Source organism: Aptenodytes patagonicus, chromosome 5 (assembly GCF_965638725.1).
Source record: "Aptenodytes patagonicus chromosome 5, bAptPat1.pri.cur, whole genome shotgun sequence".
Classification (NCBI taxonomy): Eukaryota; Metazoa; Chordata; class Aves; order Sphenisciformes; family Spheniscidae; genus Aptenodytes; species Aptenodytes patagonicus.
The window spans coordinates 74779586-74795083 of NC_134953.1; the positions used below are offsets into that span (position 1 = coordinate 74779586).

A 15498-nucleotide genomic window follows, 5' to 3' on the forward strand; every position below is an offset into this window, starting at 1 on the left:
TTTCTGCAGATTTCCTTTACTAATTTTTGTCTTGCACTTTGCTAACCATATATGTTGAAAATGTCAGGTGTTTCTAATTACTTTTATGATTTTTTTCCACTGTTATAAAATAAGCTGTCTACTGTCCTGAAGTATTTGTTTCTTTATCACAATGAATACACTTGAAGCTTAGTACATAGTCAAGTACACCTACTGGGAATTCCTGCAAATCTGAGTTACAGCAGCAATGAGTGTTTTGGTGGCATATACTGGGAATGATCAGAGATGCCACTTCCTCCTTCAGAGCTAGCAAAAGGAGGAGGGAAGGGCTGGCTGTGGTTCTGGCATCTTCAGAAGATGGGGAGAACCTGTGTCTAAGCAGGAGCATTGGCTGTACCCCAGAATGTTTATAATAATGCCAGTTCATTGCGTCCTGGCTAGGTAAAACAGTGGGAAGGGTGTGAAAAAGAAACCGGTAATGCTCAGAGAGGTCAGAGAAGTATACAGTTGAGAGGATGCTAGTCTGAGCTAAATATAGTATCTTATTTTGGAAGATGGTGTGGACAGATTGAGACTGTACTTTATTTTTGTGTAGTTTAATTTCTTTTTTATTATAGAGACTGCTTTTTATTTTTCTCCTGTGACTCTTGACATCTTTAATAGAGTGCTTGAGAGCGCCTCAAAAAAACCACACACACACACACACACACACACACACATACACCACCACCACCACCACCACCCACAAACCACCACCACCCTCCCCCCCACTTCAAATACAGCTAGGAAATAGCCACGACCTCCTAAAATTTAAGTTTCTGTCAGAATATGCTGGTCTCTCTGATCAAGTGGAAGAAGTCTTCCTGCTGGTATTTTTCAGTCAAAAGTTAGTTTGTGTATTTTTGTCTCCTAAAGATGACATGCTTTAGATTAGATAGCTCGTTATAGAGGAATACATAGCAGATACTCTTGGGAATGCAACAGGTTAAACTTCAACCATAAATAGCTTCTGACTGCAGTAATTTCTTTCTTTAGCTTAAAGGACTTCTTCATGAAGGTTTTGCTGAATGTCATATCTAGAGTACTTTTTGTAGCTCTTGGTTATTAATACAGCAGAATATTCTACTTCTGTTTAACATATTTTTCATGCTACAGTTTTAATTACTAACTAAAGGTTTTTCTCAGACTGCTAACTAAAATGCTTCTGAATTGGAATGAAGTGGAAAACTTCTAGCCTTGAAGAAGAATGTCTTGAAAGTTATGAGCATATCAAAATCAGTTACACTGGAATATTGGCAACAAATATTCCTAGAACGTTTTTTAAAATTGTAAGTGTGTGTGAAAACTACTGTGTATATATGCCCTGTAAAATAGGGTGAGGTTTTTAATATTAAAAAATGGATCAATTTAGGATAAACAAAGGTTAAATACCAGATTCCATTCACATGATTGGTGCTGGAAAACACATAGAATGCATGTGTAATCTTACCCACTCTGAAAAAGGAAGGGCATTGAAATCACTAACAAGTATGCCTCACTGTAGGCTTTCTGAATACTCAGCAGTATAAAAAGCAACATATCATTCCACTAGTTTAATGCAGTTGTAAGGTGAGAACTTTTTGCCATTATTATGTAAAGTTGGGTTTATAGCATATCCTTTAAGATTTACTTTTATAGGCACATCTATATGTGATGCATTGAAAAGCTGTTGTTTTATGCTGCTTTATTTCTGTTATGTTACAGGTCTCATTGGTGCATTGGTTATTTGGAAACTGATGCTTCCCATTTTCAATTTAGCTGATATTGAAACTCTGCTGGTAACAAGAGCTAGATGGAAGAGAGTCCTACACAAGTATATATGCAAAACAGGAAACAGCTTACTTGGGCGATGGTACTGAGACTGAATGTAAAGAGTAAAACTTGTTAAATGAGCATTAAGAAATCCTTCAGCTAAAACCTTAGACTTTGATTCAACACTTCTCACTGTCAACTTCATATAAATGTCAGAGGTTCATTTTGGGTCGTAAGAAAGTAGATTTGGATTACTGTACTGCAGGTCAGTGGGGGATCAGGGCTTCTAAAAACTAAGAAAATGTAGAAAGTTTTTAAAACCAAAACTTTAAGCAGATTTGTATTTTGAAATGTAAATGTATGAAGAATTTTTTGTAGTCCACATAATCAGTAAGTGAAATCACCTGCCTCTTTTTCATTGCTATTGCATATAAAGCAGTTAGGTCAGGAAATTTTCTTTTTGCTTGTGTTGTAGGTTAAGACGGGCTTCTGTTTCTTCATGACTTATCTAATACCTAGGGAATTAAATAGAAAATGGACATTAAGAGCCAGTGAGAAATTTTCTACCGTATTTTAAGGGTCGGAGAAAGAAGGGTTGCAAAAACGCTATTCAAATGTATCACAGCATACATCAGTGATGCTCTGTAAAAGTCTCAGACAAATGGGGATGTGAAGTAATGCTTCTATAAATAACTCTGCGTTCATCCATAAACTTTTACTGGAAAGGCATGGAATGAGATGCCTGCATCTCTGCAAGCAGAATTTTGGGTGTGGCAATACTTATCCCCAATAGTGAAAAGTGATCTTTTCTACTGACCACCTGTAAAGTTGAGGAAAGGATTTAAGGAGGCTTTTTCATCCTTCTTTTACTGCTGGAGATGAAAACAGGAGCAGCATTTCCAGCTGGTTGGAGTGTAGGGTGTGAACTTAAGTAACTTCAGATATAATAGCCAAAACTACTGTGAAAGAGTTCTCAATCCTAGAGTATAAAGACATAGTTCCTTGGTATAAATACAAATATACGTCCCTTTCCTGTAATAACAGATTCAGCTACCAAGCTGGGGAACCCATAAGATGTGGTGAAGGCACTGTTGCACAGTCCTAGAAAGCAAAAAAAATCTGGTTCCTTCACCAAGATCTAGTATTTAGCCACTTGGCCTGTTGCCTCATAAAACAGATGTTAGTATTATCTCTGATATGTATTGCTGCATTTATAATGTACAAAATAGTTGGCTGCTAAAGATGATGGCTTAATTAGAGTGGAATGTAGACTCTCAGCTCTTCCATTAGTTTTGCAATGGCTAAAAATAGCTCCTGTAAAATATAGTAAAGTTAAATGGACTTACGTAGCAGTTGTCTGTGCTGAAAGCTGAAATTGCTGGAAACAGTTTTTTTTTATTCCCCCCCGAATCATAATTATCCATCCCGGAAGTGGAGATTCTCATACATGGATCACTTTGTTGTGCTTTTCAGATTAAAGAAATTAGTGTATTGTTCTTTAACAGTGTCCTGACACTTGTATGTGTTATTGAGAAATTCCTGTTTACTAGCTGAGGATTTCTTTTACATCATTTCAGTGATTTAAGATTTTTAACCTGCACTGAAAGAACAGAGAAGTCCCAAATTGTACTGACTTGTTTTTGTAGTAAGGCATTTTAGCATTCTTCTCCTGTAGTTTAGTTAGAATGTGTAACACTTTAAGTACCACCACTTACAGATCTGGCAATAGCTGATAATGTAATTTGTGGATGAGCAGAATGGTCAATCTGTTGCATTATCTGAGATAGATAATAATACCTTTTAATTAGATAATAGTAGCTATTATCTAATTCATTTTTATCATAATAGAAGAAAACCACCTTACAAATGGGAGTGGACCTGTTTGTCATTAAGTATTAATAACTGGGGTTTGGGTTTCTTGGGGTTTTATTTTGACAGTTCTGTGTAGCGATTAAAACTTCTTCACAAGCAGAAATTTAACCACACGTTTATCTTAATGTTAACATTACAGCCATTGAAAATGTGTAGTTGCAACGTTAACTTTACATTAAGGTAAGTATATTTTTTTGGATGCATGCCCAACAAACTATCACCTTTGTACAGTGTGCATTGTGTTTGAGGAGGAGTTACCGAAGTCATAAGGCGTGATTGTGACTCATGTGTGTTCACTGACCTTTTTACTTTTGAAAATCTCTTCTACCATATCATATCCTGGAGCTTGGATAGTATAGTAGTAATATTTTTTCCAACATCTTGAGCTATATGTGTAATATTATTCTGCTCTGAATGTTTGACAAAATTAGGTAAATATTTTATATGAAAAAAACCAATAAAAGTATTTATATTGGGGTGACATAAAACAAAATTATACTAACTTTCTGTAGCAGCAGAAATGCTTTATTTTAGGTGTTTGCTTTAACACACACTTCAACAGGTACCTTACTAGTTATGTTTTATTTGGGGAAGGAGGAGAGTGTTTATCTCGTGCACAGATTACTAGTTTCTGTATTACCAGTACTTGGAGGCAAATTTTCCACACAACATTTGCATGACCTTAGCTTTATCTTAAATAGTTCTGTTTCTTCATTAAGTTATGTTGAACTTCAAGCATTTCAGAGCAGTAAAACAACTGCTTGCACCAAACTTGAGCTTAATGTAACTACAGAGAAATCAATCAAGTCAAACTGAGACAAGTCTAGTGATAAGAATTTCTCTCAAAAAACCCTTGTTTTAGTCTGCAGCAGTAATTCAAAATGAGTGTATTAATTTCTAAAAGAAATGGAAACCATGCATACCCATATGTAGTATTTGGCAAGAATATTAAAATACACAGCTTATTTTAAAAGTACATACTTTTTTTTCTTGTATATATTCAAGAAATGATTCTAGGCCATTAGGATGAAGTTGTTTATATATTTACATGGTACAGAAAATTACAGATGTTCCCATGAAGAAAACAATAACTCTATGTTTATTTGAAAGTGTTTAAAATAACAAACAAATAAAACAACCCCAAACCCCACCAAAACCTAAATCCCTTTCAATGTTTTTTTTTGCTATCAATTTTAAAATTTAAGGGTTTTTTTTTTTTTTCAAAGCTGCCTCAAACTGTCAAACACACAAAACCAGTAATTTCTCTGCTATTTACCAGTCTTCGTGTTTTTATTTGTGTAATGGGATCTTAAGAATTTTTCCCCACAGTACGTCTCAAAAGAAGACTAAATTTTCCAGATCAAATTTGGAAAATGCAAAACAAGTTTGTGCATGGAATTCCTGTGTTGGCAGTAGGAGATATGACACACATGCATGTCCATTTTTGCTGCCCAGTCCAGTACGTTAAATGTACAGCTCCAGTTCAGAATCTGTGACTAAGGGACTTCTTTTCTTGAAATATATTATGCTGCTTTGAACTTGCTTCTCTTTCGTTTATTGAACTGTCATTTAATCCGCCTGCTTTTCCTCATCTTTTAAACAGGAATGTGTGTATTTATCACATTATGAATACATGCTATGGTAATGCTACAGGAATTAGATGAGAAATTATCATTTCAGTGCTTCTACTGCATGCATCTAGGTGAGGCTGCATTTTAGGGGGAATTACTTCAGTCTTCTTGGCACCGTTCTATGATACATCATTATTGGAGATACTTCCAGCATGCGGTACGGTATTAACAGTTCATAAAATCTTTTTCCCTGTATCTTGAAAGAGCTTGTTTATATTTTGGCATTTAATAGAGCTTCTGCTACTGTGCGTGGTCTGCTTGAAACCATATTAATTATGTAAAATGCAGTTTTCTTCTGAGTCTGTATTCTGCTTCTTTATCTTGTTATACTAACTCAGTTACTGTAGCACCACTGATAATCATTGGTACTTCATGTGCACTTAAAAATGAGAAGCTAAATTAAAACTAAGACAGCAAGGTCTCATAGAGAATGGAGGAGTGGCGTTGTTATAGGCATAATTTCATATGCTGATCTTGTTCCTGGACACATGTGATAAAAGTTGTGACAGCAGGCCCCAGTCATCCTGACGGGGATTTGTGTTGTTTCTTTTGCACATCTGAAACTAGAGAGGGTAAGGTTTGTTTCCACTGTGCTGGCCTCTGTTGGAATTTTTTGGCTAGGAGTAGGAACTTGAAGTTACAGATAAAAGTTCGGAAACTGCTGAAATGTCTGTACCATGCCTGTTGCCAGAATATCTCGTCATGCTTCTTGGATACTGTAGCCATCTGCTGATCTCAGATTCAGGTGCTCATAGCTTGTGCTGTGCCATAGCTTCAGTCGAGTCCTCGCGATCATGAGAAAGGTGATTGTGGGGATTTTCTTTTAATGACATATTTCTTTGCAAGCCTCCTTGCAGGTCCTTCTCCTAGCATAAAACCATCAGGAGCTGCTACAATGAGAAGCAGCTGAAGGCAGCATTTCTTAAAATGTTTTCCTTCCTTTCCATGATGAGGAAATCGCCCTCTTCTGCCCCTTTCTATAATCAATGTTGGCACAGCACTGCATGGACACAACTTCCAGTTCTATAAGCAAGTCTGTGCTGCTGTTGGAGCCCATGTGAACCTCATGAGGTTCAACAAGGCCAAGTGCAGGGTCCTGCACCTGGGTCGGGGCAACCCCCAGTATCAATACAGGCTGGGGGATGAAGGGATTGAGAGCAGCCCTGCCGAGAAGGACTTGGGCGGATGAAAAGCTGGACATGAGTCAGCAATGTGCGCTCACAGCCCAGAAGGCCAATCGTATCCTGGGCCGCATCAAAAGAAGCGTGGCCAGCAGGTCGAGGGAGGGGATTCTGCCCCTCTACTCTGCTCTGGTGAGACCCCACCTGGAGTACTGCGTCCAGCTCTGGAGCCCTCAGCATAAGAAAGACATGGACCTGTTGGAGCAGGTCCAGAAGAGGCCCACGAAAATGATCAGGGGGGTGGAACACCTCTCCTGTAAAGAAAGGCTGAGAGAGTTGGGGTTGTTCAGCCTAGAGAAGAGGAGGCTTCAGGGAGACCTCATTGCAGCCTATCAGTACTTAAAGGGGGCTTATAAAAAAGATCGGGGCAAACTTTTTAGCAGGGCCTGTTGTGACAGGACAAGGGGGAATGGCTTTAAACTGAAGGGAGGTAGATTTAGCCTAACTATAAGGAAGAAATTTTTTACGCTGAGGGTGGTGAAACATTGGAAGAGGTTGCCCAGAGAGGTGGTGGATGCCCCATCCCTGGAGACATTCGAGGTCAGGTTGGACGGGGCTCTGAGCAACCTGATGTAGTTGAAGATGTCCCTGCCCACGGCAGGGTGGTTGGACTAGATGACCTTCAGAGGTCCCTTCCAACCCAAACTATTCTATGATTCTATACAATTCTATGAAATGCTGGCCTAATCAGGGATTGTTTGTAGCTGGAAGCCTAGATCTTAGCAAAGAATCCCCAGGGAATTTTAATACCTGCTTAGGTGCAATGTTCTGGCTGAGGCAGGCCACATAGCTTTTCATACAGGTGCTGTAGGACTGAGTGCTGCAGCCCAGCAGCTTTCTCATGCTTAAAAGCAAACATTCCTCCTGAAGTGTTCATTGGGGCAACAGCTCAAACTGGGAGAGAGGGGCAGAGGGGACCAGCTGATTGAGGACTGTAGGTTGGACATCCCTATTTTAAGCAACGCTTTTTTTTTTTTTTAAATCTATTTCATCTCATAGATGCAGCCAGACACTCACTGTTTGCACACAGGAATTGACTCCCATTTAATCAGTGTCCTACTTGAATTCATCCACATATAATGCAGTGCACTGTGGGTATTTGTGCCTTAAACAGCCTCTTGTTACAAAGCAGAGAACTGTGACTTAGATTAAATTTAAATCCTGATTTGTGACATGTTAGCACAGCAAACTAATGCCAAAATCTATTAAGCCTCCAAGGTTGTTTTTTTTTGTTCTTGACGTTGGGTGAGTGCTGAGATCTTGACCACAATCACATTTGCTTCTGGGCAGGAGGAAATAGTCCATGTAGTTCCAGTAATCCAGACAAGCCGTCACATCTGGTTTTATGAATGACTTCAGGGGGGAAGGGAAGTTTGCAATTGATTAACATTGTTCTTAAAATCAGAGACTACTGTAGTTTCAGGAATTACTATAGAGAGCTTCAGGGACCTTGGCAGTTAGCTCAGAAAAACAACTTTTTTTTTTTTCTTCCTTTTTTTTTTTGTCTTAAAAGATTATTCCGAAAATTAAACTGAGACCTAATAGTTCCAAATCTGTACTTCCAGCTCTTCAAAATGAAATTAAAAATTAATACACATTTAGACTTTCTGGATTATGGTAATTTTTTAAATTATACATAAGATGAAAATCCTATTTTTGTATTTGAAATGAGTATGCTTATGTTAAATAGCCAAGCATTTTTTTACTATACTTGTCAAACAGGTTTTCTTATTGTTTCAATAGACAATAGATAATTAAATGGTTAGTAAAATTCAAGAGCATATAAAAATGAATGCTTTAGTTTTAGGAAAAAATATACAATGTTTTACTGTGAGTTTTGATATGGTCTTTTTTATTTTTTTTATAAAGGTGGGTTGAGTGTGTGCTAGTAGCAAGTCAGTGTGAAGTGTAAATAGTATTGTGTATGAGTACTCACCAGCTGTTAAGCATGCTGTAGTTTAAGGCTCCATTTACCTTTCTGTAACAATTCCTACCAGAAGTCAGCAATCTGAATTCTTGCCCTATGCAATATTCTCTGTGGTGAATACATGCTATAACGCAGTGCAGCTGTACTGTGCTCTTAGGAGCAAGTCTTTGGGACTTATTAATGCCCAGGACTTTAGCATTATCTTTTTCTTCTAAGAGGTGGCAATTTGAGAATCTCATTTTGAATTGGAAGTCATTAAGTTTATACAACTTAAGCAGATTCTCTAATGTGTTCAGCTTCATGGCACTCTCTTCTATTCAGCAGTACCACTTCCATCGTTCAGCAATTTAGATGTTTTATTCTTAAATGAGAGTTTGGGTGGTAAATGCAGTTTGGCAAGGCACCTGCTTCACTGATTATTTGGTTCCAAATTGACCCAAAGAAAAAGCGTGGTGCCCCCATGGGTTTTCATAAACAACGTTACTACTCTCTTTCACCACATCAGCCAGAATAGACTCTGTGTATTATTAAAAGACATGCTCAGACCACTACCCATTATTTTCAGCAGCTATACTTAAGACATTTCCCAGGAGTACAGAAATTGATGGCTGGCATCTTGAATTAATTTGTGTAAATAGATAGTCTTTGAGCCAGCAATCAAAGTGAGGTTGAGTCATTAGGCCACTGCAGCAGGAAAGCTGTATACATGGGTTCCCCCTTTTTTTTTTTTTAAAGCAGTAGTATCTAATTTGTGGTTCAGTTTCATTACATGCTGAAATGTTTCAGAAATCTCTAGTCTGGCTCATAAACATGCATTTTCCCATTGCAAAGAAGTATGCACCACTGCCTCTAATTGCTTTCCATACAGCCCAGAAGCAGGTTGTTAGGAGCAGCACCAGGTGCCTGCTGCCCTTTGCTGCTGCTGGGGCAAAGAACCAGGTCACAAGCAGTCTGCTGTGGTGCAAGGGAGAGAAGGATGCTATGCCGAGTGGTCCAGTCCTGGGACCACCCAACAAAGATCTGCTCCTCTCTTTTAACCAGCAGCCAAAACACTACCAGAATTAAAAAAGAAACTGAGAATCAGTAACTGGCTGCCCATTCTTTTGTCTTACATTTTAAAGCAGTGAGACCTGTTCCCTGTTTTGCCAGCAGGAGTGGTTTAGTCATTATCTGCTTCAGAGCATTTCCACTCTTAAGATATTTTATGTAAAATGATTCTGGGAGGGAGAGTGAAGGAAGTTGCTGTGCAAAATCCATTGATGGTTTCTTGGCATAGAGAACGTGAATGATTTCTTCTGTCTTTGCACCCTGCCTGACTGAGCAGTGCAAAGGAAAGGACCTGGCCCTTGCCTCCAACCGTTGTTTCTTTTGACATTGTTAATTTTCAGGTTGAGGGGACAGAACACCTACGTCCTAATGGATGTGAGGCTCAACCTAGGAGGGAGTTTGTCCAAATGGGGAAAAGAATTTTTTTGAAAGAATATTCAGCTCTAACGAGATTTGTAATAGGTTGTCATCAAATAAAGCTCGAATATCCTGTGTTTTAAGTCACTTCTCAGTTTAAAAGTAGAGTTTGAGTTTGGCATTTGGGGAGGTGCTTTTCTTAAAGCAAAACTCCTACCTCACTTCTCTTACTCAACTATTAGACGTTCTGTCCAGTTGGGTCCATCTTGGCATTACCTCCATTTTAAAATGGAATGTTGCTGAGGCTGCTCATCTCTCCGGCATGAGGATCTGTCTCAAACTTCCATTGCAGCAGCAAAACGTGTCAGCGCAGGAGCAGAGCAACTTCGCTTGGAGAACACGCTCTTGCTCTGCATTCACAGCGACCTTCAAGGTCACTGAGTGCACGGTTGTCTCCTTGGAAGACTGTTTATTTCACAGTGACCTTTGTGCCAGGTGACACGTCTAGGTAACTAGGTGACAGGATACTTTTAGTTCAAAAGTATAATTAACTCTGGATGACAAGATCTTGAGACAGAAGTATCATCTGTGGCTTTTGGGGGGATTTAAAGATGAATGCTTAAATGCATAGGCAGTGTGAGCAGCTTCCAGTGTTAGCATCCGTGCTATTGAGCTTGGCTGTCTCAGAAACAGATTGAAGAAGACAACACTGTATCCTGAAACCCTTAAGTCCAGGCACAAAGATGCTGCTGAGACTGCTCAGGCTGAGGAGAACTTCAACTTAATTACTGGAAATTTGGAATGCAAATTACTAATGATCATGGAGATTTAATTTAACTGAAGACTTGTTAGAGACTCTATATCTGGAACAAGGGCTCCAAAAACCTGTTTATGGAAGAACATAACATCCCTTTGACAGGTGGGATGTAGGGCTTGTAGAGGGATAAAAACCTCCCCTGTAACAAAATACGTTATTGTTCAATAGATACACAATTAACTAAAGTCTCTTTGGGAAACCCTAGTCAGGAATATTTCTGAATTATTTATGTTTTCATTACATTGTTCTGTTTGAGAAGTGTACATTCTTGGCATAATTTTAGCATACTTCAAGTGCTATTGAAATACAGAATAAAGGTTTACTTTTGGTTTTGGGGTTGTTTGTTGTTCTGGGGTGTTTGGGGTTTTTTGTTGTTGTTAGGTTTTTGGGTTTTTTTTACATTTACCACTTGTCTTTCTCCTGTGAACTTTGAAAAGTGTAATATCATGCTTTGAAGGAGGTAGATGATAAGTTTATTTCTAGGAAGCTTGCAGAACAAGTGCAAAGGATTATGATTTAAAAATACACACTTTTTTATTTACAATCACTGTTTTGATCTCTGTTTTTAAAGGCTAAATAGTAGTATACTAATCTTGAAGCTCTTTTTTTACATCCTAAATTTTTGTGTGTTAAACAGGGAAATCAAAGATCTGAATCTAATTTGGATATACTTATTACTTAAATAGTTTGCTATACAGTTGCTATATGAATTTATTTTCAGTTTCAGTTGTTTCTCAAAACAAAACACTCAACATGTGGTGGTTGGTTTCCTTCATTATGGATATGAACCTTTGTACTAGTTGCTCATCACTATTGATTGTTCTTTAAAAAAAAAGTTGATGCTTTTTATATGCCTATATATGGAAACAATGTCATGTATTTCCCAGTACAACTATTAATAGCCTCTCTACATATGCATAATAAATTATTTATTTTGATCTGCACTAACAGAAGTGTACTTACAGGAATCACAAGTGCACTTTAAGTATAAATTTGCATTATTTTTTCCCTTTTGTTTCTTACTCGGTTTTTGTACTAAAAGTACAAAAGTACTTTTTTGTACTAAAAGTAGCAACTATGGGTAGAAATGTTTTAATAAGAGGGGTTTAAAGATGATTTAGTAAACTTCTAAAATTATAGTTGAGGACTAGTAGATTGGATCTTGCTTATAGAAGGCAGTATCACTGGAATGTGCACAGATTGAAATAGTTTGACCAGCATTACCTGCTGACATATATGGCCCAGGCACAACCTTCATGATCCTCACTTCCTCAAATTCTTTTGAAAACAAACAAGTCACTGTGGACTATACCTAGAGATCATGTGTTCTGGGGCATTCTTACAGTTTATTAGCCCGATGCTGTGCTGCTTGAACTCCTTCCTGAATGTCGTCTTCTACTGTTTCCTTTGCTGTATTGGTGGTGTTTCCAATAGCAAATAGTGGTGACAACTAATTTTACACCCAAAACTTTCAAATTTTTAATCATCCCTTCAAATACCTTACTGTCCATCCAAATATTTCAGAAATCTAGGCAATTTCTTAGTTGTGTTTAAGAAAACTTACTGGAATTTTGGTCTTTTGGGTAGTTACATACAGATCAGGCCACACATTTACTAAATACATCCTGAATTACAACTAGATCAGATTCTAAGTTCAGGAGAGCCCTTCTTTGATCTTCACTCACTTAAAGTGAAGCTAAGACTTCTTGGGTAGGACCTAGTGTCTACTTATTGTACAGGGTCCATGTATAAGACACACAGGAAGTGTTATTACGTATGTAATTAATTGTACTTTATTGATGTAGGTTCTATAACATGACCTTTGTAGTCTTAGTTCTCAATGATACATAAACACATACTAGGCACAAGCATGACCTCATACATACTGGTGATCTGAAGACTTTTCATCCCCTGTTCCCTTACTACACCAACTCCTATTCATCACTGCAACTTTTTTTTTTTTCATTTCAGCCTAGCTTGCCTGCACAATAAAGTAAGATTTTTTGATTATTATTAATTTTTTTTAAGTGAAAGGCTTTACTTGAGGGATTTAAAAAAAAAAAAAAAAAAAAAAGGTAAATTTATTTTCCAGTAACATCTTGACAAATCTTTATAAAGATGCCAGTATTTCTTTAAACATTTGCCATCATCACTAAGGTTTTTTTAACTTTCTTTTAACAATCTTTAGGAAGAATCTATTCTAATGAATGTATAAAAAATCATCATAGATAATAATTGTTAGAAGTTAGTCTTATTCCTATATCCACTTGGTCTATTAAAACACACAATTAAATCTAGAAAATTACAAATGTGAGTCATTAGCTCTGAGGCATATAACTGCCAGGCAAGCAGCCATGACAAATCCCGAAGTATTTAAATCTCTTGGTGTTAAAAATAGGCATAGTAAAGATGTCGCTAAATTTAAAATAAATCTGTTGTAAAATGTAACTCCAGTTAACATGTAATGTCTTGTGAGATTGTTGCTTTAGGGCAACATGAGTGTAGACCCGTGGTTAGTAAATGGTCTTACAAAGTGAGTGTTTAATATACAGAGGCCTAAAGCCTAGTCATTTTAACTGTGCAGCGTGTGTTGTCAAGAAACAGTGTTTCCTCGAAGTTATATTACTGTTTTTCTTTCTAGGGGGATGCCAAAAGTCTTCTAGCCTCTGAGAATGTGAGCACTGGCCAAAAGTTGGACTTTTCAGATACAATGGTACAGCAGAAGCTGGATGAAATAAAGGACCAAATCAAGCGGGAAATAAGGAAGGAACTTAAAATCAAGGAGGGAGCGGAGAACCTCAGGAAGGTCACAACGGATAAAAAGAACTTGGCATATGTGGACAACATTTTGAAAAAATCAAATAAGAAGTTAGAAGACTTGCATCATAAGTTACAGGAGTTAAATGCACACATTGTTGTAACGGATCCAGAAGATGTTGCAGGTACCATATGTTACTGTGAAATCATTTTTTCCTCTTAGCTTAGATAAGCTGTATCCCGTTTCACTTGAAAAAAATTGCTCAGCAAATACATAGCTGGCAAGTTTGTTACTTATATATGGCTATTTGTTTTGATTCACAAGTAAGTGTCCAGTCCCTTTGAGTTTTAAATTGTTTTCTGGGGAGCACTGTATTCCATGGACTATTTGATGATGCTCTAAAGACTAACTTAACATGTACCAGTTCTTCACTTTCAGTTATTAATATATTAAAATATTTTCTCTATCACTGTAATATTTCCTAATGGCTTTTCACTGTATAAAGGCAAATTTCAGTAGCTCTTCCAGTGACTTTCTCTGAGTTACGCTGTAGGAATCGGCATTAATACACATTTTTATTCTATGGCGGGAAAAAAATTACAACATTTGTACTTAAAAGTTTTGGATTTTTTTTTTTTAAACTTAAATCTAACTTTTAAAAACTTTTTCTGTTATGCCATTTATCTGAATAACTTATCAAACATTTCTTACTGTGGCAATGATTTGTTAAATCTTCAGGCTTTTCCACAATGAAGCTACCATGTTAAAGAAAATTTGAAATTGTTTTCACAGAATCACAGAATGGTTGTAATTAATGGTTTTAATTAGTATTTTCTGTGGCACGGCAGTGAGTCAATACTAATTTTGAATGTATTTTTTTAAAATACCAGGCTTGGTATTTTAAGATGGAATGTTGTGAAAGTAAACAGTCCTTTTTCAGCTTTGTGGAATGACTTGGGAGATACTGCCAGCCTGGTGATTTCACATTGCACAGACTCTTCTTGGCAAAAAGTTAATAAATATACACAAGCCATCGAAGGTGTTTGTGAAGTGAATGCCAAGCCTTAAAAAGCTTGGGCAGTCAAATAAAAGGCCGCATCATCCTTGTAAGAAAGGTTGGTTATAGTGAGAATTTAGGAAAATACTGGCAGGTGATGTCAGCAATTCATACTGTCAGGCCCTGTGACATGCTGCAAAACTGTTGAAGTGACCATGGTAGCCTGCACAGTATTCTCTGTGTTCTCTGCATTTTTTGCTTTTGATCTTCATGAGATACAAGGGGCGAAGGGGGGGCGACAGGTGGAACTAGTGAGGCAAAGTAGTTGCTGCAGCATAAAATGGGAATGAATACAATAATGTATGGTTCATAGATAGCCATTGGGTTTTTTAGTAGGCATGAAGCATTCTGTTCTATATTGGCTCAGGTTTATGAAAATCCACTTCAGTGTTGACAGTAGTGTGGCTTTTTAAAGGAATGGGAAGAGTGGAACAGAAAAAAAAATTGGATCCAAACTGTGTATAGACCGAATATAAAATCTGTGCAGAAATAAATTTGTGAAGTTCATCTAGTAGTAGAGTTGAAAAGTGGATGAGCACAGAATGCTCTTGTTGGAATGCCCCCTTCCAGTGTAGCATTTTAAAACTATCACAATGAGTTAATGAGCAATATTGTCCTTGTGCGTGACTCAGGAAATGCAGTAGACCCTAAGAAAGCACTTACTAGTTCTAAAGAGATGGGTTGGGTACAAAGATCTAAGTAATGTTGTTCAGATCCTTAGTACACTTCTGAAAAGGCCAGCAGTGCCCATTGCTTTTGTAAATAACTGTTAGCAGCCAGGCTCATCTCGCCTTGTGTTCAAATACCAGAGACTGAATGAAAGGCTCAAAGGATAAAACATCAAAGTTGATAAACTTATGTGCTTCTACCCACTTTTGATGCATGCTAAACTTAGTAATATGGTTTTAACTTTCATTCCGTTCAAAGTGTTATTGGTAAGATAGCATTTACAGTCTTAATTATTGAAATATACAAGAAAAAACTTACTAATTCTGTTGAGATCTTTATATTGTCTGTATAGTATCACATCAGGTATTCCTATATAAGACCCATTTTAATAGAATACATTGCATAACTTTCT

At 37.3% G+C, this 15498-nt stretch overlaps 1 protein-coding gene across 2 annotated transcripts in view; it reads left to right on the plus strand.

Moving 5' to 3' along the window:
- Positions 1-15498, plus strand: part of PKN2 (protein kinase N2) — a 57498-nt gene that overhangs the window by 12074 nt on the left and 29926 nt on the right. For both annotated transcript variants that reach the window (XM_076340557.1, XM_076340558.1), the window contains exon 2: positions 13244-13544. In XM_076340557.1, the coding sequence (XP_076196672.1) occupies positions 13244-13544 (301 nt within the window). The remainder of the gene's footprint in view (positions 1-13243; positions 13545-15498) is intronic.